At 51.1% G+C, this 25,840-nt stretch overlaps 1 protein-coding gene across 1 annotated transcript in view; it reads left to right on the top strand.

Annotated features, from left to right (window-relative positions):
* Positions 1-21,599, top strand: part of PKP1 (plakophilin 1) — a gene marked incomplete at its 3' end in the record, with an annotated part of 47,001 nt that extends 25,402 nt beyond the window's left edge. Inside the window, exons 3-13 of the mRNA XM_081298249.1 lie at positions 4,057-4,451; positions 7,272-7,416; positions 8,300-8,507; positions 9,194-9,371; positions 10,722-10,836; positions 15,052-15,207; positions 15,964-16,140; positions 17,301-17,454; positions 17,765-17,951; positions 18,614-18,698; positions 21,525-21,599. Of these exons, the coding sequence (XP_081154375.1) occupies positions 4,057-4,451; positions 7,272-7,416; positions 8,300-8,507; positions 9,194-9,371; positions 10,722-10,836; positions 15,052-15,207; positions 15,964-16,140; positions 17,301-17,454; positions 17,765-17,951; positions 18,614-18,698; positions 21,525-21,599 (1,875 nt within the window). The remainder of the gene's footprint in view (positions 1-4,056; positions 4,452-7,271; positions 7,417-8,299; positions 8,508-9,193; positions 9,372-10,721; positions 10,837-15,051; positions 15,208-15,963; positions 16,141-17,300; positions 17,455-17,764; positions 17,952-18,613; positions 18,699-21,524) is intronic.
* Positions 21,600-25,840: the final 4,241 nt, after the last annotated feature.

Below are 25,840 nucleotides of genomic sequence, written 5' to 3'. Positions count from 1 at the left end.
GGAAAAGCTACCTATATTCTGGTCGTTGAAGCCCTTGGTCTTGGGCTGGGATTGCTTTGCTTAGGTCCAGTCACCCTCTTGGACTTGCTTGCAAAGTGAGGGGTGGGTCTCAGAGAGTTTCCCAACTTAAGGAGGAACAGGAAGAGAGTTAAACACCACACTTCTCCAAGAAGGAAGAGGAGGGAGGAAGAAAGGCAGTTGAGTCACAGGACCCAGGTCATTGGCAGAACCTTGAGCAGAGCAGGGACTGAGGAAGGTGGAGTGATATCAGAGCACTGGAGTCTGTGGAGCACTGGAGGGGACTCCCACTGAAACAGCCTTGGGCTATGAATTCCAAGGTGGACCCTCAAGAGCCCTGTGATCTCCCAAGTGGAGAAACAAGTCTCTCTGGGGGCAACCTTGACTTCAACCTGGCTGTCCAGCTCAGTCTTCTGTCTGGTTGAATGTTCAGCTCTGCTCCCTGGAAGGTGAGTGGTTAGTCTAGAATGTTCTGATCCATGGGCCATCCCACCTAAGGCTGGAGTTTCCCAAGGAAGCATGAGATAACCAAACATGGTGTGTGTGTGTGTGTGTGTGTGTGTGTGAGAGAGAGAGAGAGAGAGAGAGAGAGAGAGAGAGAGAGAGACTGTCCTTTGTATTCAAAGAAGAGGAGGCTGCCAGAAGATCACTATCAACCGTGGGGGTGTGGCTGGAGACTGGCATTAGCAACAAAGGTCTCCCACCTGCTGTGGGCACATCTGCCTGCTGCTGCCCGCACATTTCCCCTGGCTGCAGCTGTTCACTCGGAACATGGAAGATAGTGTTTGGAAATGTGGGAGGGACATTTTTCTAGTCACAATGACTGCAAGGTATTGTTAGCATTTAGGGCCTGCAGGCCAGGGCCACCAAACAGCCTTTGATGCCTGGGGCATCCTGAACAATGAAGAGTTGTTCTGCCCGGATGCCCACAGCACCCATAGCACCCTCATCAGCACCTTTCCAACACACAGTCTGGCTTCACTGTAGGTGTGCCATCTGGGGGGACCAGGTTCCCCCATTTTCTGAACATATTTTGACCTGTTATGTGCCCTGGAGTAAGAACAGTGTGGCGCTCTGAATCTGGGATGCATTTCCTTCCTGGGCTCCGCTGGCTTCCTGGGTTCATCCCTTCTGGGCCAACTTGGTAGCTTTTTCAGGTTTGGTGTGGATGATGTAAAACCCTCAGCCAGATCCTAAAGGCAGCCAGCCTGTCCTGAGTCAGAGGGATACAGTTGTCTCCATTGAAAAAACAATTGTGTCACGTACTGTCTTAAATGCATTACAAACATTAGTCTGTTGACTTCTCCCAGTGACCCTGTATGTTGGGTACAATTATAATCCCAATTATACAGATGGAGAAATAAAGGCACATTGGGCTTACGTCACTGGCCCAAGGCTACACTCCTCAGGCAAATGGCAGAGCCAGGGCAGTCTGGCCCCCGCATTGTGTTCTTGATCACTGGGTCTTCCGCTGTGTAAGTCCCAGCCCATTGGGTTTGAGGAGTACTTAGAGGCTACAGGCCAAAGTTGATCACAGGCGTCTATGCAGGGAGGGACAGAGGAGGCCCACCTCATGTGAGCAGTGGAGGGGACCTAGGCCTTCTCATGGAAGGCTCTGGCTAGGTTTGTCTCCTGCTTGTCAAAGTGATAGTCAAGGACCACCGTGATGGGAGGAAGCCATTTATAGTCATCCTTAGTCACCATCTAACAGACTAAGGACAACACGGTGGCTCCAAAAGCTGGGGGGTGGGGGCGGTTTCTAGGAATGAGTAATACCAATGGGGTGTGGCCCACGGAGAGGGGGCTGGAAAATCAGTCCCCAGGCTGGGCATCCCTTCCTTGGGCACCCTGCCTGCTCCCCTGCAGGTACAGCCATCACCAGTTCCTTCTGGCAGCCCACCCTCGCTGAGACTTGCCAGGGCTGCCTGCTGCTCCTTTTCCCAGCACAGGGGCACAGAGCCCAAGGCCTCTGTCAGGCTTAATCAGAGTGATGGCATCTTTGCTGGGTTTGGGCCAGGAGAGTGTCTGGACTCCTCATCGTGTCTGTGATGACGTCTAGGTGTGTCATTTGCCAAGAACAAGGGAGCTCCTTGTTGCATTTCCTCTTAGGACTCAGCCTTCCACTTAGGAGCACTCAGCTTTCCTTCCAAGATGCCATCTGCCTCCCTCCTTCCCCTGAGAAGACGCAGAGTGTAACCTCATTGCATGTTTTGCATGTGATCTGCAAGGCGCCCATTCCATGTCCTGGGCTCAGGATGCTGCCCGCTCCCCTGGCCGATGCCTGGTTACTATCTGCTTCTGCCTGTTCCAACCCCCACACGCCAGTTCCCTTTGTGGATAGGTTGGTTTGACCCAGTTTGGGGAAGAAAAGTGCACCTGCTGAGCGCACAGCTGGGTGTGTGGGTGAAGGGGATGAGCTTGCCTCTGCCAAGGTTAACAGCCTGTGGCTTCTTCATGTTGAATGCCATTTCCAATGGGTGGCTTGACACCCAGTCCTCCTGGGAGCTCGAACCATGAGAACTCCCTGTTCTCTATGCTCCCCTGCAGAGCTGAACGAGGACCAAGCTGAAGGACAGCTTCTCTCTAGTTCTGTGTGGCCAGATCCTGCATTCTGGAGAATTGCCCAGTTCCCAAAGGACCTTCCATGTGTACACACACACACACACACACACACACACACACTCACTCATTCTCTCTCCTTCCCTCTCATTTTCTCTCCCCCGCCCCATGCTGTCTCCCTTTCATTCTCCCCCACCCCTCTCCTTCTCTCTCTGCCCTTCTCTCGGGGTGGGGCAGGGAGGATCTGGGCTGAACTTGGCCCTGGCTCATCCCAGCTAAGGTGAGTCCCAAGTCAGCACCTGTACAGAGACATTTTATCAGGCTCAGTGTTGATCCTCTAGTCTGAGAGCAAGTCCCAGCAGGCCAGACCCACCAGCTTGTGAGCTCCTGGGAAAGTTCTCCTTGGACAGTTTTGTCCCAGAGTTAATTCCCACCAAGTCTCTGCAGGCACCTTCTGTGGAGGCTAACCCCCAGAGGGACTCACACACAGCCTGGGCGCCTCATTGTCCCTGGTCTGTTGTCCTTTTGGATCACTCTGCCAAGTTTCTCCCTCCTGGTAGCCTGACAGCAAAGCCCAGAGGCCCAGCCTGTAACCTACCCTGCAGTCCCTGGGGCCCAGCTCCTGGTTGCAGGTGGCCCCCAGCAAGCAGTTCCTTATAACAAAGGGCCCAGGGAGCAGGTACAAGTAACCAAAGAGAATGGCAGTGTCAGAAGCTTCTGGTGTCTGGGAATGGCCCAAGGGGATGAGGCCAAGGCTTGAGATTCAAGGTCAAGTCTTGGTTTTGTCCTTGACTTACTGAGTGACTGTTGGAAGACCTTCTTCTCTCTGGGTCTGCAATTTCCCACCTGAACTGTGTGGCCAGATAGGTGGCTGCTAGACTTTCTGGACTGCATCCCACAGTAAGAAGTACATTCCACATTACAATCCAGCAGCTGTTCACTGTTCACAAACAATCTGTGTCAGTATTATGTACATTGCACTCTGGGTATTTTCTATTCCCAGATATATTGCTCGATTCTGTATTTTCAATAATGCTGAGCACAATCTCCTAAGTGACATAAATCCATAATGGGTCAAAATTCACTGATCAAAAATCTAGCAGGGGCTGGGGCTATAGCTCAGCTGGTAGAGTATTTGTCTTGCATGAACCCCAGGTTCGATCCCCAGCACCACAAGAACAACAACAAATATATATATGGCAGATTATAGCTTTCCTTCCAAACATTCTGGGACTTTCTTTTTTTAATATTTATTTTTTAGTTGTAGTCAGACACCATATCTTTATTTTATTTATGTGGTGTTGAGGATCGAACCCAGGACCTCGCACGTGCTAGGCGAGCGCTCTACCACTGAGCCATAACCTGGCCCCCATTCTGGGACTTTCTGAATATTGAGGGGAGGCCGTGTCCTGTGGCCAGCAGGATCCAGGATGCCCTGTCAGGAAGCTTGACTGAGCTTTTCCCGCTTTCCCTGACCAGATCTACAATGGGACCCTCAAGCGGGAGCAGGACAACAGGCGCTTCAGCTCCTACAGTCAGATGGAGAACTGGAACCGGCACTACCCCCGCGGGACCTGTAACACCACGGGTGCAGGCAGTGACATCTGCTTCATGCAGAAAATCAAGGCGAGCCGCAGCGAGCCCGACCTCTACTGCGATCCCAGGGGCACCCTGCGCAAGGGCACGCTGGGCAGCAAGGGCCACAAGACCACCCAGAACCGCTACAGCTTTTACAGCACCTGCAGCGGTCAAAAGGCCATCAAGAAGTGCCCCGGGCGCCCACCCTCTTGCACCTCCAAGCAGGACCCAGTCTATGTGCCACCTATCTCCTGCAACAAGGACCTGTCCTTTGGCCACTCAAGGGCCAGCTCCAAGTGAGTGCTGCTAGGCTGGGGTGGGGGCCGGGCAGGGCCAAGTAAGGGGTAAGCTGCTAGTCCAGCTCCCTCTGCATGGGGCTCCCAGGAAGTGGGGAGAGGCACAGCCTCTGTCTTGACTTTGGTGTCAACGCCTTGAAGAGTCCCTGGCCAGAGGTTCTTGACCCAGAGGGGCCATGACCCAGGGAGTTCAGCATGAAAGGAAGACCGAAGCCAGGTAATGAGTATATAGATTTAAAGGCCACGGGGAGGTTATGAGCAGAGGGTTAGCTAACTAGAGATGATCAAGGAGGCCCATGCTTCTCCCAGTAAACTCCTCCAACCTGCAATGTCAGTGTCACCCAGGAATGCAATAGAAATGCTCATTCCAGCTCACCTCAGTCCCACTGACTCAGAAACACCAGAGGGACCCAAGCAATGCGTGTCTCAATCAGCCCCACAGGTGCCTGGGAGTCACGCTAGAGTCTGAGCCTCTGGACTTAGACACATCAATCTCCATCTATGTTCTGGAAGCAAAGAAATAGGCCCTGTGTAAATGATGGGAATAGAACAGGTTGTGGGTTATGTTATAAAACAGGTAAGTCCAAAGGACAGTTAGGACAGACAGATACCTGAGGGACATGATCTAGGGCTCAGGGACAGAGCACAGCTCCCGTCCACAAGAAAGGCCACTGCCCAGGGGGAATGAAGGGAAACCAATGGGGTGGCCCATGAAGAGCCACAGGCTGGACCAGGGATGCGCCTCAGAGTGCTTGACTAGCCTGAGCGAGGCTCCGGGTTCCATCCCCATTCCTGAAAAAATATGTGCCAAGGCACAGGTGAGTGACATTGACCTTGTCTTTTAGGCATCAGAGCTCAATGAACCTTAAAAATATTCTTTATCACCTAGTGATTGTTGTTCATTTATTTGACAAATATTTGCTCAAATATTTGCTGAGCAAATATCACATGCTCAGCTCTGTGGCAAGTGCAAGGGACCTGGCCCTGACAGGATAGCCTAGGGTGGTTCTGGAGCTACACAGTCCACCTCTTCTCACATCCCCAGGAGTGTTGTGTTCTTTATCCTTAATCATCACAACCCCTTCCAGGAAGGAGCTAGCACTCCACAGTAAGGAAATGAGGAAACAAGACACAGAGATGTTAAGTAGCACCCTCCAGACCACACAGCTGTTTCTATATCCTATGTTCTCTCCACACTGTGCTGAAAATAAGCAAAATACCATTCTAAAGTAGAATTCCACTTGAAGAACATAACATATATTTATGATAATTTGGAAAATGAATAAGAAATCTCTCTTTCTTGAAGACTCTGTTCAGAGCAACATCTTTCCCCAATTAGATGCCCAGAATGGAAGGCCTAGATAGGATATGGAGGGGTTGAGTGACAAGCTATTTAGATGTTTGACTGATGGATGCCGGGTGACTTTCTTTTTTTGAGAGAGAGAGAGAGAGAGAGAGAGAGAGAATTTTTTAATATTTATTTTTTAGCTTTTTTGGTGGACACAACATCTTTCTTTGTATGTGGTGCTGAGGATTGAACCCGGGCCACACGCATGCCAGGCGAGCACGCTACCACTTGAGCCACATCCCCAACCCATGTCATTCTTTCAATACAGGTCAGGGGTGCTACTAACCCAGCATCAGAGAGCTCTGCCCTTTGGGTGATTTTTCCAGAAATCAAGCTGGGCTGCTCTAGTTAAAACCATGTCTGTTTATTGAGCACCTACTTAGGCAACACCAGAATCTAGTATGAGGACTAGAGGATTCATTCTATAAATGATGAAGGATACCCACGGGGTAAAGCTGGGTATCACAGAAGGTTTGCCCCTGTCCTCAGCAAACCTATCTCTTGGGAAGCAGGACACACTCAGGACACAGGAAAGGCTGCCTGTGACTCTGGCCCTAGGAGCAAGAGGGGTTCTTAGGAGAAAGGGATCCTTCTTTGGAAGGCTTTGCAGAAGGGGGAGTGTAGCAGGTCTGCCATGGTGTGCAAGAGATCACATCATCCTCCAGATGAGGAGGTTAAAACATACAATTTCTGATTTGCAGTTCAAAGAAGGTGGACTATCAGCCATCTCCTATGGCTCAAACTAATGCATGCCCTGGGATGTCCGCCTAAGCAGTTTGAACTTGAACCTGCAGTGTGGAGAAGCTTCTGATGGTATCTGAACTAGGAAACAATACAGGGGACAGGGTTTTAGGACTATTTCTCTCGTCAAGGGCTGTAATGTGCTGGTTGGAGGAGTTTGGAAAAGGGATCCCACTAAGGGGGTCTCTGGTGACCATCCCCTGAGAATAATCCTGATCAGGAGGAAAGTGGTGGCCATAAGGATGGGAAGGAGGTGTGAGTTTCTTTTTGTGTAAGAAGAGCCAGTTGCACTTGTGGATGGATGGATGGATGGATGGATGGATGGATGGATGGATGGATGAAGGGATGAATAAACTCACAGCCATTCTCTTCCATTTTCCCATTACCAGGTGCAAACATGACAGAAGGCAGGATAGGTGGAGAGATTACCCTCAGGGAATAGGAGTTTTGCTCATGGGAGAGACAACTGGCCTGCTTGGACCTTAACCCAAGACCAGGGCCTCACCAGAGCCAGGTTCCCACAAGGGGGAAATACAGTGGGTGAGCCTTCCCCTTGTCTGGGGGAGCTGTTCCATAGCAAGTATTTTCCAAGAGGGCCTGAGGGCCTCGCTCTGGCCCTCTGGAAGGCAGATGAGGTTGTGGCTGCTTGTTGTGCAAGGGAGAATTCTGGGCCCGTGCATCAGGGCTCCCAGCTCACCCCGTAACACACCCCCACTGTATGTTCCTCGCAGGATCTGCAGTGAGGACATCGAGTGCAGTGGGCTGACCATCCCCAAGGCTGTGCAGTACCTGAGCTACCAGGACGAAAAGTACCAGGCCATCGGGGCCTACTACATCCAGCACACCTGCTTCCAGGATGAATCTGCCAAGCAACAGGTAATGGGCTGCAGGCTTTCCACCCTGGCAGGTGGGAGCTGAGCCTGGGTGTATCAGCTTGACCCTGCATTCAGAGACTGGGGGGGGGTATGTACAGTTGGCTTCTTCTCACCCTTCTCAACTGCCAGGAATAAGGAGTATGCCTGGCATTGCCCAAGGTCAGAGCTGGCATCTGAACCTGCAGAGCAATGCCCTCTGTTGAGTGGACACTAGGCAAGTACATTTCCTCCACTGGTCACAGAAGAGACCCTTTACTGACAGCCATGGGTTCAACAGAAATCCCCTTTCTCAAATTTCACTGAAGAACATGACTGCTCCCTACCCCCAGAGTGTTCTCTCTCTCTCTCTCTCTCTCTCTCTCTCTCTCTCTCTCTCTCTCTCTCTCTCTCTCTCTCTCTCTCGTTGAAAAGGGGACACATATACTCTGCAGTTTAGCCCAAGGATATTGAGTTTCCTAGAGGCCAGGGTTACTTTCATCAAAATTTCTGCCAAAGAAGAAAGCATTTCCTTGGGTCCATGGGAAGATCTCCCATATCTGTGTTCTGCCTACGATTTTGAGGGAGGCATATAGACATTTTATCTCATCTAACCCTCACCACCATCCTCTAGAGGGGGAAAACAGGGCTCAGGAAAGAGGAGCAACTTGCTGAAGGTCTTCCAGTCAGGATGTCAGGGAGCTGGGACCTGAGTCCAGGTCTTCTGGCTTCTGGTCTAGGTTTGTTGCCATCACCTTTGGCTGCTAATTTATTTTGGTTGATTTGTATATTTCTGAAGTTAAAGTAGACTTTTCTTTTTTTTGGTTTGGGAAAAATCTGCTTTAAGCAGAGAGTGAGTGGCTCAGCCTCCCTCCCTTGACCGGGCAACACGGCACCTCTTCCGGCAGGTCTATCAGTTGGGAGGCATCTGCAAGCTGGTGGACCTTCTCCGCAGCCCCAACCAGAATGTCCAGCAGGCTGCTGCGGGGGCCCTGCGCAACCTGGTGTTCCGCAGCACCACCAACAAGCTGGAGACCCAGAGGCAGAATGGAATCCGTGAAGCCGTCAACCTCCTGAGGAAGACCGGGAGCACTGAGATCCAGAAACAACTGACTGGTAGGGCCCATGCACGACTGTGGGCTGTGGCCTTCAGCTGGGGTGAAGGCTGGTCCCTCCAGGCCAGGCCAAGGCACATTTGCAGATTTGTCTAGGAAAAGTGGCACAGGCCCTCGCCATATTAGTAGTGTCCAGTGGTGACCCCAAATGGTGTGCACATCCACAGGAGGTCATGGTCCATGGCTGGAGGGCAAGGGGAGGAAGGCTTGATCCCTAGACTCAAGGTGGGGTGTAAGAGAGGTCACTTGGACTGGGAAGATAAGACCATGTAGAGTAATAGCTGAGAAGTTTTTCTGGAATGACTTTCAGACATAGAAAAAGCACCACATACAAGACAATAAAGATATTATGTCCACCTAAAACAAAGAAATAAATATTTTTAAAAAAGAAGATTCTGAGTGCTAAAATTTACATGAAAAACTGCCAATCAATCAACTATATTATGGTCACCTTCCGTGGGCATAATTTTGACCTAGAAAGAGAACTTGAATGTTCCTGTCCCTCAAAGTACTTTCAGACTAGCAAGGACCCTGAGAATCGGCTCATGAAAGAGTCGGACTACTGGTTGTCTAGACCAAGCCTACGGGAAGGGTCCATTTGCTAGAAGAGCCCAGGCTGAAGTGACACCATGGTTTCCAAGTTTTTCGGAGCCCACAAGGGTTAAGTTGACCATCTCTGCCCCCCAGGGCTGCTCTGGAACCTGTCTTCCACTGATGAGCTGAAGGAGGAGCTGGTGGCCGACGCTCTGCCTGTGCTGGCCGACCGGGTCATCATCCCTTTCTCGGGCTGGTGTGATGGCAACAGCAACATGTCCCGAGAAATGGTGGATCCCGAGGTCTTCTTCAATGCCACGGGCTGCTTGAGGTAAGAGAAGAAGGTCCTTGGGTCTTTTTGCCCTGGACTCTGACCCTTCTGGAGGCAGCGCCATCAGAGAACCTAGTATCTGGCCCAGCACTGCCTCTCAAGGGCTGGCTCCAAGACACGGGACCCGGCATTGCTACCTTCCCTGACTGTGGATCAGGCTCAGGGTCCTACTATCTCCTCCGAGGAGACACAGAGGACCTTAGTTAGAACTCTAAGGGTAGAAACACCTGGATCAGAGTATTCAAACTGGTTCCACCATTTCATCCTCCTCCGCCTTGGAAAAATGCATTTCTTGTGCCATCTTGAAGAGTGTTCTTTTAGACAAAAGTCTACTGATTGGCTGCTTATGAGTCACTTTCCCAGCTGTGATGCTAAAACCACTTGCCATGTTCATTGGCACGAGGCGGGCGCTGCTTTGCCCAACATTTCTGGAGTTCCATACCAGGGTGTGGCATAGTCCCTGGGGACTGCTGGAGGAGGGGGCTGGGGTGGTTGTTCTCAGAGCAGAGGTTTGCAAGCCAGGGGTGGGGGCTGCTGCAGAGTATGGAACAGAGGAGCGACATTCCCTGGAGGGTCCCACCTTGCTCACACCTTGCTGAAGGTCTTCCAGTCAGGATGTCAGGGAGCTGGGACCTGAGTCCAGGTCTTCTGGCTTCTGGTCTAGGTTTGTTGCCATCACCTTTGGCTGCTAATATATTTTGGTTGATTTGTATATTTCTGAAGTTAAAGTAGACTTTTCTTTTTTTGGTTTGGGAAAAATCTGCTTTAGTCCCATCCTGACTGGAAGACCTTCAGTCGGGTATGTCTTCCCCAGTTGCTGAGAAACCCCCAGAGTGGAGGGTGCAGCTGGCTCGTGCTTCTCCAAGCCTCCAGGGAGCAGGGAGACTAGGGAGATGAAAAATCAATGTAATTAAGGACTTTAGAGGGCTGCAGGGCTACTGGGAGCAACAGCAGACAGACAGACAAACAGACAGACAGACACACACACACACACACACACACACACACACACACACACACGCCAGGCAGAAGGGCCCAAAGTGCTTGGGAATGAACTACAGCTGGGGGTGGAGTGCGGCTTGATGGACAGTGTCCCCAGCCAGCCCCCCTGAGCTGCAGTCCCCATCCAACTCCTCACAGAGGTCCAAGCAGGTTTTCTTTACCCCCTTCACTCTTTTTCTCTTTTCTCTTCTCCTTCTTTCCTCTTCCTACCTCCAACCCCCAACCTCCACCCTATCCCGTGTGCCTGTCCCCCTGTCCCCCACTGTCTTCCACACTGTCCTCACCTCCCTCCCTGTCCTCTTGCCCACCTTGCCCACATCCTCCCGCCCTCCCCGTTCTCTTCTGCAGGAACCTGAGCTCTGCGGACGCAGGCCGCCAGACCATGCGGAACTACTCGGGGCTCATTGACTCCCTCATGGCCTACGTCCAGAATTGTGTGGCAGCTAGCCGCTGTGATGACAAGGTGAGAGTGCAGCCCTGGTGACACCTTGACCTCTAGACCCAGCCCCCGTTCTCTGTCCAGAGCGTAAAACCCAGGGCCACAACTGGAATCAGTGAGGCCAGCTGTTGGCCTCCTGGTCATGACTTTTCTGTCTCGCAGATCTAAGGAGTCAGCGTTGCACTTTCTGGGTGCCTCTGAGGCCTGGCTCACTGACAGAACAGTGGCTTGGGGTCTGGGGCAGCAGAGAGGACATCTGGAGCAAGGGCATTGCCCACAAGGGTAGCTCTGGGGGCCACACTGTCACGAGTGACGCTGAGCCCCATTGGCAGCCCTGGGAACACACACTCATGCTCCCAGGGTCTCAAAATTTCTCCTGAAATGAGACTCCTGCCCCTGCTGCCCTTCCACTGCCTTCAAAAAGGCCACCCGCAGGCCATCTTCCTGCCCTGTCTGGATTTTGGAACATAACAGCACAAACAGAAAGGATACATCATGAGGGAAGATAAACCAAAGTCTGGTTCATTGCCACTGAGGAAGGACAGTGGTTCAGGAGTCAGGGAGACAGTGGGCTGCAGTGTTCCCCACATCCACAGGGGACGGGCTGGGCATCACAGCTGGGTATCACAGCAGGATTTTATCTCCTGCTCCCTCCACTGGAGGGGACAACAGAGTCTCAGGAGAGAGCCTTGTCACTTGGTTGCCTGGCCTGGTTCCTGCAGACAAGGTGCTTTTCTTCTGTGCATGCAAGATCCTTTAGACCCACATGACCCCCCGAACCCCAGAAGCCAGATTCCCTCAGATCCCAACAGGACCCAAGCCTTATTAGGGGGTCAAGTCTGTGGCCACCGAATCCTAGCCGGGAGGTACACCAAAGGCAAATGACAGAGATGGGGGCCAGCTGCTGCTGTGAAGTCCCAGATCCCAGGCCTGTTGGTGTGCTCTAGCACCTGTGATACGGAGGCTGAGGCGTGCTCATGGGAAGGGAGCAGGAGAAAGCAGCAGGGCTTTGGAACCTTAAAGGAATTGGGGCTGCTCGGGAAGGAGATTGTTCCAGAAGGGCAGCCATTTTCCTCAACACCCAGTGTGCCCATCAACACTTTGTCCATAGCAATAAAACACTCTGGTCTGTATGTCCTAAGGTGTGTAAGACCCCATGGTAGATATTCTCCATGAGCATTTCAGTAACACCCTAGGGGATCTTTCTAGGACCCCCCAAAGATAAAAAATTCACAGATGCTCAAATCGCTTTTATAAAATGGTGTAGTATTTGCATATAATCTATGCACATCTCATATCTATCTATATATCTATCTATCTATATCTCTATATATACATACTGGGAATTAAACCCACAGGAACTCCACCACTGAACTACACCCCCAGCCCTATCCCCCTTTTTAAAAAAAAAAATTGAGACAGGTTCTAAGTTTCCCAGGCTGGCCTCAAACTTGCAATCCTCCTGCCTCAGCCTCCCATGTGATTGGAGTTACAGGCATGTTCCTGGTTTTCTTCCCATATCATTTAAATAATCTACAGATTACTTAGAACACCTAATATAATGTAAATGCTACATAAACAGTTGTCATACAGTATTGTTTAGGGAATAATGATGAGAAATAAATCTGTTCATGTTCGGTGGAGATGCAATATTTTTTTTACATAATTTCAGCCATGATTGGTTGAATCCATGGAGGCCAAGCCCAAGGATATTGAAGGGCCAACTATTTTCTCAATAGTCCAGTGAAGGCCAGAGCAATTAGAAAGACGAAAGAAATTAAAGGCATAAAAATAGGAAAAGAAGAACTTAAATTATCACTATTTGCAGATGACATGATTCTATACCTAGAAGACCCAAAAGGGTCTACAAAAAACTACTAGAACTAATAAATGAATTCAGCAAAGTGGCAGGATATAAAATCAACATGCATAAATCAAAGGCATTTCTGTATATCAGCGACAAAACTTCTGAAACAGAAATGAGGAAAAACACTCCATTCACAATATCCTCAAAAAATAAAATAAAATACTTGGGAACAACCTAACAAAAGACATGAAAGATTTATACAATGAAAACTACAGAACCCTAAAGAGAGAAGTAGAAGAAGATCTTAGAAGATGGAAAAATATACCCTGTTCATGGATAGGCAGAACTAACATCATCAAAATGGTGATATTACCAAAAGTTTTCTATAGGTTTAATGCGATGCCAATCAAAATCCCAACGGCATTTCTTGTAGAAATAGATAAAGCAATCATGAAATTCATATGGAAAAATAAAAGACCCAGAATAGCAAAAGCAATTCTAAGCAGGAAGTGTGAATCAGGTGGTATAGCGATACCAGATTTCAAACTATATTACAGAGCAATAATAACAAAAACAGCATGGTACTGGTACCAAAACAGGAGGGTGGACCAATGGTACAGAATAGAGGACACAGAGACTAATCCACAAAGTTACAACTATCTTATTTTTGATAAAGGGGCTAAAAGCATGCAATGGAGGAAGGATAGCATCTTCAACAAATGGTGTTGGGAAAACTGGAAATCCATATGCAACAAAATGAAACTGAATCCCCTCCTCTCGCCATGCACAAAAGTTAACTCAAAATGGATCAAGGAGCTTGATATCAAATCTGAGACTCTGCGTCTGATAGAAGAAAAAGTTGGCTCCAATCTACATATTGTGGGGTCGGGCTCCAAATTCCTTAATAGGACACCCATAGCTCAAGAGTTAATAACAAGAATCAACAAATGGGACTTACTTAAACTAAAAAGTTTTTTCTCAGCAAGAGAAACAATGAGAGGTAAATAGGGAGCCTACATCATGGGAAGAAATTTTTACTCCTCACACTTCAGATAGAGCCCTAATATCCAGAGTATACAAAGAACTCAAAAAATTAGACAATAAGATAACAAATAACCCAATCAACAAATGGGCCAAGGACCTGAACAGACACTTCTCAGAGGAGGACATACAATCAATCAATAAGTACATGAAAAAATGCTCACCATCTCTAGCAGTCAGAGAAATGCAAATCAAAACCACCCTAAGATACCATCTCACTCCAGTAAGATTGGCAGCCATTGTGAAGTCAAACAACAACAAGTGCTGGCGAGGATGTGGGGAAAAGGGTACTCTTGTACATTGCTGGTGGGACTGCAAATTGGTGCAGCCAATTTGGAAAGCAGTATGGAGATTCCTGGGAAAGCTGGGAATGGAACCACCATTTGACCCAGCTATTGCCCTTCTCGGACTATTCCCTGAAGACCTTAAAAGAGCGTACTACAGGGATACTGCCACATCGATGTTCATAGCAGCACAATTCACAATAGCTAGACTGTGGAACCAACCCAGATGCCCTTCAATAGATGAATGGATTAAAAAAAATGTGGCATTTATACACCATGGAGTATTACGCAGCACTAAAAAATGACAAAATCATGGAATTTGCAGGGAAATGGATGGCACTAGAGCAGATTATGCTAAGTGAAGCTAGCCGCCAAATGTCTTCTTTGATATAATGAGAGCAACTAAGAACAGAGCAGGGAGGAAGAGCAGGAAGAAAAGATTAACATTAAACAGAGACATGAGATGGGAGGGAAAGGGAGAGAAAAGGGAAATTGCATGGAAATGAAGGGAGACCCTCATTGCTATACAAAATTACATATAAGAGGTTGTGAGGGGAATGGGAAAATTAACAAGGAGAGAAATGAATTACAGTAGATGGGGTAGAGAGAGAAGATGGGAGGGGAGGGGAGGGGGGATAGTAGGGGATAGGAAAGATAGCAGAGTACAACAATTACCAATAGGACATTATGTAAAATTGTGGATGTGTAACCGATGTGATTCTGCAATCTGCATTTGGGGTAAAAATTGGGAGTTCATAACCCACTTCAATCTAATGTATGAAATATGATATGTCAAGAGCTTTGTAATGTTGTGAACAACCAATAAAAAAAATAGTCCAGTGAAGTCATTTTAGTCCCATTTCACAGTTGAGGATACTGAGACCCATAAGGTGAGGTAAGTCACTCAAGTTGAAACAGCCAGGAAATGAAAGAAGTAGGATTCAAGTCCAAGTCCCAGGCATGTCCCAGGGAGCCCTTTCCAGACCGAGGCTCTGGTGGGCGATGGTGCTCCTATCCCTTGATGCCACTGTCTGATTAGTCAGGTAGCCCAGGAGCCCACGGGGGGCTGAGCAATGGCTCAGACACCTGCTTCTGCTTGCTCCCCAGTCCGTGGAGAACTGCATGTGCATCCTGCACAACCTCTCCTACCGCCTGGATGCCGAGGTGCCCACCCGCTACCGCCAGCTGGAGTACAACACCCGCAACGCCTACACAGAGAAGTCCTCCACCGGCTGCTTCAGCAACAAGAGCGACAAGATGATGGTGAGGATCAAGCCAGGGCCCACCCAGCAAGCACTCCACCAGGTCCGCTGCCCCATCCCACCTTTCCTCTTGGCCCTCCAGGGCCCCTGAAAGCATCCCTGGGGAACAGGCCCCTGCCAAAGCCATGGCTTTGGGACTGTGCTGCTCTGGGAGCTCCGTCTTGCATGCGAAGGGCATCTGTAGGAGCCCAGATCAGCCCTGAGGGCAAAGGCTCCCCCGGGCAGGCCTCAGTCTCCCCTGACTTCTCCTTAGCCCCTGAGGATTGGGGACAGCCAAGAACTCTGACCCTTCTCTGGTGCTGGTTTCCACCACTTCCTGAGCCTCCTAAAAAAAGGGTGCTGTGGAGGGGTGGTCAGGCCTCCTCCACTGGGCATGGCTGCGGAAGCCAGGTCTTGAACTAGCCTTGTGGGCCCAGGGTAGGTCAGGCCCACATTAGGATTCTGGGAGGGAGGAAGCATCCTGCTGTGAGACCCCAGAGCAGCCTCTCACAGCAGGAAGGTCAACCCGGGCTGCCCAGAGCACTTCCTGGACATCAGGAATGCTCTCCACCCCCAGGAGACCGTCCCTGGCCGGTTCCCCAATTTCCTGGCAAACTGGGATGCACAGAGGAAAGCGGTGAGGGGGTGGTGTCCAGGCTCCCTGCCTCGGCAGGCATGCCGCAGCCTCCCGCCAGGCTCCACCAGGTTGGGGGACAGGCAGGAGTCTCAGGTTGTGTCCCCTCACCAGGCTCCACGCTGACCCACTCTTTGTCCTCAGAACAACAACTATGACTGTCCCCTTCCTGAAGAAGAAACCAACCCCAAGGGCAGCAGCTGGCTCTACCACTCGGATGCCATTCGCACCTACCTGAACCTCATGGGCAAAAGCAAGAAAGATGCCACCCTGGAGGCCTGCGCGGGTGCCCTGCAGAACCTGACGGCCAGCAAGGGGCTGGTGAGGAGAGCGTCCTCCCTTCTGCTCCTCCCCAGTCCTCCAACCAGCTCTCCAGGGGTGCTCTGCTCTTTCCCACCAGTGTGTTCCTGGCCAAGTCTATCAAACACAAACGGCCGTGAGCTTCATGCTGCAGATATGAGTCTCGTGTGTGCCAAGCCCTGGGCTGGGCCCAGAGAATGACAAGGGCCAAGATGCCTCTCTTTCTGGGAACTCTGGGATGGGCTCAGTGGGCAGGCCCAGCCTGTTGGATTCTATTGGTACCCACATGGTCCCCTTTTCCTTGTAGTTCCTCCTGGGCTCTGCTTGGTGTCAGGGCCAGAGGTGCAACATGTGTCTAATAGGAGGAATCTCCATTTGGTGAATTAATAGAGGTAGAAAAAGAGGGAGTATGGGACATGGACAGACAGATCCAGAGGAATACGTGACAGAATCAGTATAGGTTTGAAATCAAATAGATTTTGAGGGACATGATGGAGTGGGATTAGAGGAGGCCTGTTTGCAATCCAGAAGAGCTTAGAAGGAGAAGGAGGACAGCTGTTCATCAGTTTTACTTAGGGTGACAGGGAAGTGGACAGCCAACTGAAGGTAAAGGAAGGGGAGGAGCTGGGGCTTCTGAGGACCCCCCACAACCCTAGACCAGGTTACATCTGGATGCCTTTGTTGCTTTGAGGCTTGGATGAGCCGACCTCCCTCCAGGGAACCCCATCCATCAGGGTCCCTGGCAAGCCCTCAACAAATATGGACTGAATCCTGCAGAGGTAGGGAAACTGGAAGAAGACGACAGCCATTTTTTAAGTGACAAATGCTCTTGAACATGCAGTTCTGTGTGAGCAGATTCTTTAGGAAGGCAGAGCTGAGACGGTGGGGTGGGTGACACTGTTGTTAGTTAGAAGTTGACTCTGGATCACCCCCGAGTGAGGGAAATGAGACTTCCTCTTCCCAGCCACCTGGCTGTATGCTTTCCTCCCTGAGAGCAAGGAGCAGAGACAGAAAGGGAGGACAGGTCTGTAGTCACCCATATGGAAGCAATTTCTGAGTCTCTGCCCTGGCTTTCACTGTGAGGGAGAAAGGTTCTGGATCTGTTTGGACTGGCTGCCCCCCTTCCCACTGTGTGCCTGGGAAGCCACAAACCAGCTCCTCCCTGGGACCCTCTCTTGTAGATGTCCAGTGGCATGAGCCAGTTGATTGGGCTGAAGGAAAAGGGCTTACCACAAATCGCCCGCCTCCTGCAATCTGGCAACTCAGATGTGGTCCGCTCCGGGGCCTCCCTCCTGAGCAACATGTCCCGCCATCCCATGCTGCACAGAGTGATGGGTAAGAGCGCCCACAACTTCCCCTCCAGAGAGGACACATGGAAGCCCACTGGAAGGTCATCCTTGAACCATTCCCCAGAGCAAGCATTCAGAGGGGAAGCTGGCCCAGGAGAGGGGTGGAGCTGGGAGGAGGCATGGAGGGGGGCAGGTCTACAGAGATTCCCATCTGGATTGGAGTTGGCTCTAAGGCAAGGGGTCACCTTGCTCAGAACTTGGCTAAGGGCAGCCCAGGACTGTGGCCCAGAGAGAACCCTTCAGCCCCTCTTCTTCTTTGCAATCCTGACCCCATACCCCATCCCTTCCTCTCCCAGGGAACCAAGTGTTCCCAGAGGTGACCAGGCTCCTCACCAGCCATACTGGCAACACCAGCAATTCCGAAGACATCTTGACCTCAGCCTGCTACACCGTGAGGAACCTGATGACCTCACAGCCGCAGATGGCCAAGCAGTACTTCTCCAGCAGCATGCTCAACAACATCATCAACCTGTGCCGCAGCAGGTGGGCGGGGTGGATATGGGTGCCCGTGCCCACCTGGCCCCACATCACAGTCCCCCCCGGCTCTGAACAGTAGAAACAAACATGGAGCAGGAAAGCACCTAGGATGGGGGAGATGGGGGTGGGGAGCTCCAGGGAAAGAAGGTCCAGAAGCTGAGCTTTATGGGGTATAGGTCCAGCCTCCAGACCTCAGGAGAGGGGAAAGAGGCAGATGCTTCTTGACTGGGTGACATGTGGGGACAATGGATCCTTAGAGGGTTGGCAGGAAGCATGGAGCACTAGACCCAACTCTGTGGGGACTTTATTCTGCTCCATGGGCTCTCTTTCCAGGACAAAAGTCTAAAGGACAGGAGTCCGCCACCAGCTTGTGGCCTCGGGGGTGCCTCTAGGTGGGCAGAGGTGTGGGGTTGTGCCCACTGTGTAGTGACCAAGGCCCAACAGTCTTGTGCACCCTGGGACGTCCCCACATCTGTTTCTGAGACCTGGAAGGCGTCTGGGGATATAGCTCAGTTGGTAGAGTGCTTGCCTTAAATGCACAAGGCCCTGGGTTCAATCCCCAGCACACCCCCTCCAAAAAAAAAAAAAAGACCTGGAAGGGAGGGTTGAGGGGGTGTTCTTGTGTCTCCTGGAATCTCATCTCACACATGCACTTCCCACCTTCCCAGTGCCTCTCCCAAGGCTTCAGAGGCTGCCCGGCTCCTCCTCTCTGACATGTGGTCCAGCAAGGAACTGCAGGGTGTCCTCAGACAGGTAAGTACCTACATCAGTAGCCCCTTCTGATGAGGCTCTTCCCACACTTACCCTGTACCAAAGTCCCAGTGGATGAGGCTTGCCCCAGAGTCAGAGCAGGAGATCCTGCCCCGCAATGAACCTGATCAATGCTCTGTCCAAACCTCTGGGCCCAGGATCAACCAGGGGAGGCAAGTGGGTGGAGAGCAGAGGAGATGTGCACAGTCTCCTCTGTGGGGTGGGATTGTTTAGGAGAAAAATGAAATGCACATGAGTCACTTGAGGGCATGACGGGTGCTCTGCTGGCGAGGTAGGTTTGGGCTTGATTACAAAGGCCCTTCCATTTCAGGCAGAGTTTGGACTTGGCACTGGGGAACCACTCGAGGTTTTGCATAGAGGGTCTCATGATGGAAGGAGCCCTGGAAAAACTAGTTCCATACCAATGAGTGAGGTCAAGAGGACCCTGGAGGCCGCTCTGCTTGTCCAGTGTGACCCGCCCCTCTCTGTCCTTAAAACTCCCCAGCGTCAGCAGGCCCCGAGTCCCCCATCAGGCTGTGTTCTGAGACATCTCACAATGACCCTCTCGCCCATTCCTGCACAGCCATTCTTTGGGCTGAGGTGTAGGCCATGGGGAGGTGGGAATAAAGGAGAGAAGGCAGAAGCAGCAGCACAGTGCTGATGGCACTTGAGGCTTGGAGACACTGCAGCTGCGTCAACAGACACAGATCAGCTGGCCAGAGCTGGAGGAGGCTCTTGGGGTGGGAGTAGGAGGTTGGATCTGGATGGCTTGGGGGAGGTGGAGTGGGATGCTGGCAGAGGCTGGAGCTGCAGTACAGATTAGTGACACCATGAGAACAGGCAAGCCCCTCCTGGGGCCCTTGCCTGTGGAGAAGTCTTGGGGAACCGGGGAAGAGAGGCATGAAGACCCTCACTTGGGGGCCAAGAAGGAAGAAGTCCAGGGAAGCAGGATGATCTGCACAAGTTTCCGGAAAGGGGCAGAAGAGTAGTGCCCAGTGCTGTGGAGGGGACAGGGAGGAGAGAACTGGGAAAGGCCCTGGATTTAGCTGCTAATTCAGAAGTCTCTAGGGACCTCAAAGAGTACTGCCAGCAAAGCAAGGGGAGCATCTCGGGGCTTGTGGCCATGGTGAGGCAGTGAGGGGGACAGGAGAGAGGGGGCACAGATCGGAGGCGTCCCTCACTGCACTTTGGTTCAAGAAGAAAGAAGACAGAGGGGAGATTGAAAGAGTACTGTGAAAGACAGAGGGGGTCCCAGTGTGTCTGTCATTACAGGAGAGGGAGTGGGCAAAGAAGGGGAGAATGGAGGGGATGGGGGACAAGGAGGACAGGAGACCAATCTGGGAAATAGGAGGGACAGTTCTCCTTTATCAGAGCACGGAGACAGTAGGGGGCCTAGGAACCCTCCATGGTCCAAGATGGGTGGGAAATATGAAGGTGGACAATGGCCTTTGTTCTCCATTTGCCAATCAACCCTCTTTTCGAGCAATACCACCATGAGGGTGGGCATGGCCAAGTGGCAGCTACCCGATAGACACAGGGGTGGGTATGGGGAGACAGGTAAGGAGGACAGGGTGACACTTCCTTGAGCTGTTTGAAGATGATCCAAAGGGTTCAACTCATCCAAAAATACAGAGCCCGCTCCTCACCTAAAGACACATAAGGAATCCACCTCTTAGGTTCTCTGTGTGAATTCCCCTCTGTGCTATCCTTTGGGAACCAGTGTCCCCATTCAGTCTCCCCCTGTTTCTTCAGTTGTACTTGACAGTAGCCTTGGCAGGATCTAGGTCAAGGTTTCTGTTCCCAAAGCACCTTCAGATCCATCATTAATTAGGTTGTCACAGCACAGGTGAGGCAGGTCACGTGGCTTTTGTCTCTTTTGCTGACTTCGGAATCAGAATTCTAAAGAGTTTGTCTTGATTCAGCGAGTCAGGGCAGGAGCGAGGCTGGGATCCAGAACTCTTCACTCCTGCGTTCTTTCCACCAAATTCAGCCAAGCTCAACAGGAGCAAGCAAGCAAATCTGCAGGGGGGAAAAAACAACATCATGTCATACATGCCCAAACTCAGTAGGCCTGGGACTTTGCTGTTTGGGATCCCCTGTGTCATCTCTCTTCCTGTTCCCACAGATCAGCCATAAGCTGACCTGGCCCTCAGAGCTCAGGGCTGAACGAGGGCCCTCTTCTCAAGTCACCCCTGCCCCCCAGCCCTGGTGGATGACTGCTATCCTCATTCACTCTGACACATATACTAAGCACTGGCTCTATGCTAGAAGAAATAAAAGGAATGAGACCCTGTCTCCACCCAGCAGGCACTCAGGGGCTGGTGAGCTGCCAACGAGAGAACAGATAAGTAAACAGAACCTCATAGCACAGTGGCCTCTCACTCCAGCACCAGCCCCTGCCCCTGAGTTTGAGAAACTCTGGGCCTGGCCTCCCTGCCCCAGAGCTCTTGCCAGAATTTAAAATAAGATAGGCCGGGGCAGTCAGAGAGAAGAACCATTGGCAACGTCTTAATCTGATTTTGGGGGTTGTATAGAGGACTGTGTTCAGGCCCTGACTCAGGTTTCTGCAAATTCTAGTAGGGAACTCCAATGCGCTGGTGGAAACCAAAACACATTGCACTACCTCCTGGATAGGCACGGCATTGGGTCTGATTGCACATTGAATTAGTCTGTTTAGCCGTGACACATGTGCACCGTGGTCAGAGCATACCACGTCCAGAGGCTGCATGAGCCCAAGGATGTTCCGGGAAGGCTGCGGCTGGCCCTGCGGGGACCCCCACGCTATTTTGTCCTAGGATAAATCAAACAGCTCATGTTCCTCTCCTGCAGCAAGGCTTCGATAGGAACATGCTGGGAGCCCTAGCCGGGCCCAATAGCTTCAGGAACTTCACCTCCCGATTCTAAGAAGAGATTGTCCAAGCAAGTGCAGCTTGCAGGTAAGAACCAGCCCACCCCCTGCCCAGATCCCTCCTGGGCCACCCTGAAACCTTGGCCAATCTCAGAGAAGGACTAGGCCTATGCATGCCAGAGACACACAAGCATCCTGGCTCAGATCAATACAAGGACTATAAGCACAGCTATGTAGACTCCTGACTGAGGGCCTGGGCCGTCCCACCACAGAGTAGAGATGTAAAATGTCCTGATAGAATCAGAAGGGCCAGAGGGTCTGGGCAGGACTTCTGGGTACAGCTGTGTAGGTTGCCCACTGTAAAACCCAGTCAGTTCCAGTTACGTGGACTACAGTGGGTTCTATGATATGGATAGTGGAGTTATACAATATGTCGTGCTTGGTTTGATCATCCAAATCTCACTTTATTGTCCTTCTTATAATCTACCTTCCAGTCTCTTCACATACCCAGTGTGGGCAAGCTTATTCCAGCTGATGTTTCTAAGGACCAGAAACTCAGATCTAAAACTATGTCAAAGGTGTGAGAGCTTTAGCATTCATCAGAATCACCTGGGAAGCTTGCTAAAATGTACACAGTTGCTCCCAGCCCCAGAAATTCTGACTCTTGGAGTGAAGTCCAAGGAAATGCCTTTTTAAATGAGCATCCAAAGTGCTTCTTCTGCAGGGAATCCAAGCACCACAGGATGCTCAAAACAGGCATCAGCAAACCTAGACAGGCTCACCAGTGGCAGCTCCAGTACAGAGCCATCTGTACCGTAGCCAGGGACAAAGACAGAGCCTCCTGGACTGGATTTCTCAGTCCCAGCCCTCTGCTAGCAAATCCACCCCAACCCCAAAGCCCAAGGAGGGTCCTGGTGGTCCACAGGAATATTAAATAAGACTACAGATACCTCTCATAGATAAGCTTCAGCAACTTGAGAACAGGAAAGGGGAGAAGATTAGAGATAGACGTGTGTGTGTGTGTGTGTGTGTGTGTGTGTGTGTGTGTGTGTGTGTTAGTTACTGGGGTACTAGGGATTAAACCTAGACATGCTCTACCACTGAGCTACATCCCCCAGTCCTTTTAATTTTTTTTTTTTAATTCTAAGGGTCTTGCTATGTTGCCCAAGCTGACCTCAAACTTTCAATCCTCCTGCCTCAGCCTCATGAGTAACTGAGATCACACGGTGGACCACCATACCCGGCAGGGTAGCAGAATCTTCATGAGTATGATATGACTGCTTAGCAATGAACTGAGGGTGCAGGGGATGGTAAAGGTGACAGGATAAAGCTGATCTGCTTCTGAACCAACAGAGCTGTAGATGAAGGTATCTGGATGGCCCTGAATCCAATCTCAGGCCAGAGCCCACATTAGGCCCGATGTGAGCAAGAAGACGGTGGCAGAATGAGCCAGACTTACTCACATGGAAACACTTTGCTACATGCTAACTTGAGGCTTTCTCTTTTTCCAGAAAGATACGACCTATATGAGAAGACCTCAGGCCTTGCTGGATGGGTTATTCTGTCCATCCTGTGCAGTATTTGGAAAAGTTCGAGAGCAACTGAGAACAAACCTGAAAACTGTGGATGATGGAGATATTTTTAGATTCTTTTTTTTCCTTGGGGAATTGGCAGGCAGTGGGGGGTGGGGAGGTTGGGGGGTACTTTCTTGAGTTAAATGGGCTTACATCTGATGTCAATACTTCCTTCTCTGAGAAATGGTATATATATATATATGTGTATAATGTAAGTGTGCATGTGCGTGCGCGTGCGTGAGTGCCTAACAGCATAACTACCAACTGCAAAAGCTGTATCGTTGCAACTCATAAGATAGGGCAAAGATGTCTCCATGTCTCTCCCTCCTAGGCAAGGATGACATGTGCTTTTAGGTTAGCTGCCCGTAGTTCTAGAAATATATTATGCCGGGGCAGGGGCCCTCACCAGAGTCAGGCCACAGAGGTATCCTACAGCCTTTCTGTGGCCATCTCCAAGGGCAGGAGGAGCCGGGCTGGAGCTAACCTCCTTAAAAGGCTGCTTTGCGGTCAGGGAGGTTGGCTGGGGTGTCAGGGCTTGGTGTATCTCATGGGAAAATCTGGTGCATCTGACAATGCTCCATTCCCACAATGCCACAAGGTGTGGGGTTGGGCCGGGTGTGGGGCTCTGGAAGGCACCAAGACAATCTTGCTTGCTTAGCTGTGAGAGGTCACTTTGGGAGTAGCAGCCAGAGAGATGGGACTTGCTGTTCTCTTGGGCTGTGCTGCTGCAGAGCAGCCTCGACCTGCAAAGCCCCAGCTTCCAGGGAGCCTGTGCTACAGGATAAAGAAGGCAAAACATGGTGCTCGAAGCCAAAGAGCTGTTCAGAGGATGGCTATTTGGTCTCATTTTCCCAGCGGAGAAAGGAATAGGCTGGGGCTGGACGTCTGCCTAGTCAGGGGAACAGGGAGGAAGGAGTTGGAAACTAACCAGGAAACTGCTTCCCACCAAAGCCTGCCAAGTCAGGTGAGGGAGTGTTTGGGTTCCCAGAAGACCAAAGGGAGGGCGTTTATATAGACCATAAAAGGGGAATCCTATCAGCAAGTCTACACCCCGTTAGCGGCCCTGCCTTCCTCCCCCTAAACCCCGGCCATCCTGTCTCCTGTCTGTCTTTGTGAAACCCATGGGGGATGTGATAAGAAGCCTGCCAGGGGCACCAGGCACCCCCTACACCCCAGACTGTGCATTTCGATGAGCAGTAGCAGAAGGGCCCCGGGAGACCTCACGAGAAGTCCGGTCTATGGCAGTAGCCCTTAGTACAGACCACCAAATGAAGCCGAGTGAGCACACCCAGGCTTTCTCTTTTTAGCCAGGCTGGCATGGTAGGTGTTTGGGAGACATTAACTGCCTGGGCTGTGCCCTTCTCTAGAGGAACACAGGTGCTCCTTCTCTTCATTGTCCTCATCAGGACCAAGACTGCTTTCTGGACTCAGGATGGCTAATTAAGAGATGCAGCCACTGAGGTTGGGGGAGGCCAGACGTGTGGAGGTGTCCCAGGACACCTAACCAGATGCGCCCTGCTGTTGTGAGTCTATCACACCCTCCCCCATTTGGGCTCCCCTCTGCCTCCCAGGGAGCCACGTGTGAGCCTGGTCCCACCAGACTGTCCTGGGTGTGGGTTTCAGGAAGTCTCCTCTGCCCATCATTAGCACCCAGAGGAATCCATTTCTTTAAAAAGAAAAAAAAAATGTTTCTGGAGCACCCCTCTGTGCCAGGCAGTGTTCTAAGCACTTAGGATACATTAGTGAACAAGCAGCCCACATCTTTATCATCACCTCGCTTGTGTTCTGCTGGGAGGGGTCGGGGGACACTGCACCAGGTGCTTGGCTTTAGGGATCCCCCCGTCGGAGAGGACTGTGAGTCAGGACAAGAGGGTAATAAACCACTAGAGTGAATCTCCTACACGCCCAGGGTGATGCCAGCCCCTCAGCACGGTCCTCACTTCCTGCAGCTCCTTGGTTCACTTGCTCTGTACCCACCTCAACCCCTCCGGGGTGAAGAGCCAGATGGGCCCAGTAATCTGCTCTGGGAAGAAGGCAGCTGCTCGAACCTCAGTGGCCCAACAAGGACAATTAGGTCAGGCCTGATTTTGGTTGCTTCTTGTGCCCTGGCCAGTGGGGGCCTTGTCCTAGGGGCCTCTGATCCATGCCTGTCATTGGGGAAGAGCAACATGAAGAGGGACTTGAGGATCTATTTCCTAGACAAAGGAGTTTGCTGGGCCTTATATGTCATATCAGAGGCCTATCTTAGGATTTGAAATCCACACTGGCCTCTGGCTACCAGGACAATGCCCAAAACAAGAAGTTCTAATTTGGGACAAAATGAGAAAGGACACAGACCCATGCCCATCTGAACTCCAGAATCTCCTGTGCTTAAGACGAATGCAGTCATTGGCCACCAGCAGCATCTTTAGTGTGGGCCAGACTAGTTGCCCAGACCCCACACTATGCCAAGGCCCCAAGAGGCAGAGGTGACCTTTGTTGTCCCCCCTCAGCCCCTGGCTGAGAGACTAGCTGGGGCTCCCTGATGGGCAGGGGAGGGAAGCCCCTAATTACTATTGGGCATCTGGCGCCTCCTTCTAGACCACCCTCCCCTTGTTTTATGTTTGTATAAGAACTTTGTGCTGGCCGGGCCCAGTTCCCTTGTATGATATGCCATGTATTTGCTTTATTTTTGGTTGTTTTGTTTTGAAATATAGGAAATCAATAAATTACTCGTGTTTCTT

The sequence above is a fragment of the Spermophilus citellus genome (genome assembly GCF_964194105.1).
Source record: "Spermophilus citellus genome assembly, chromosome: 6".
Lineage (NCBI taxonomy): Eukaryota > Metazoa > Chordata > Mammalia > Rodentia > Sciuridae > Spermophilus > Spermophilus citellus.
The sequence above is the reverse complement of the archived record's forward strand: the minus strand, read 5'-3'. Positions and strand labels throughout refer to the sequence as shown.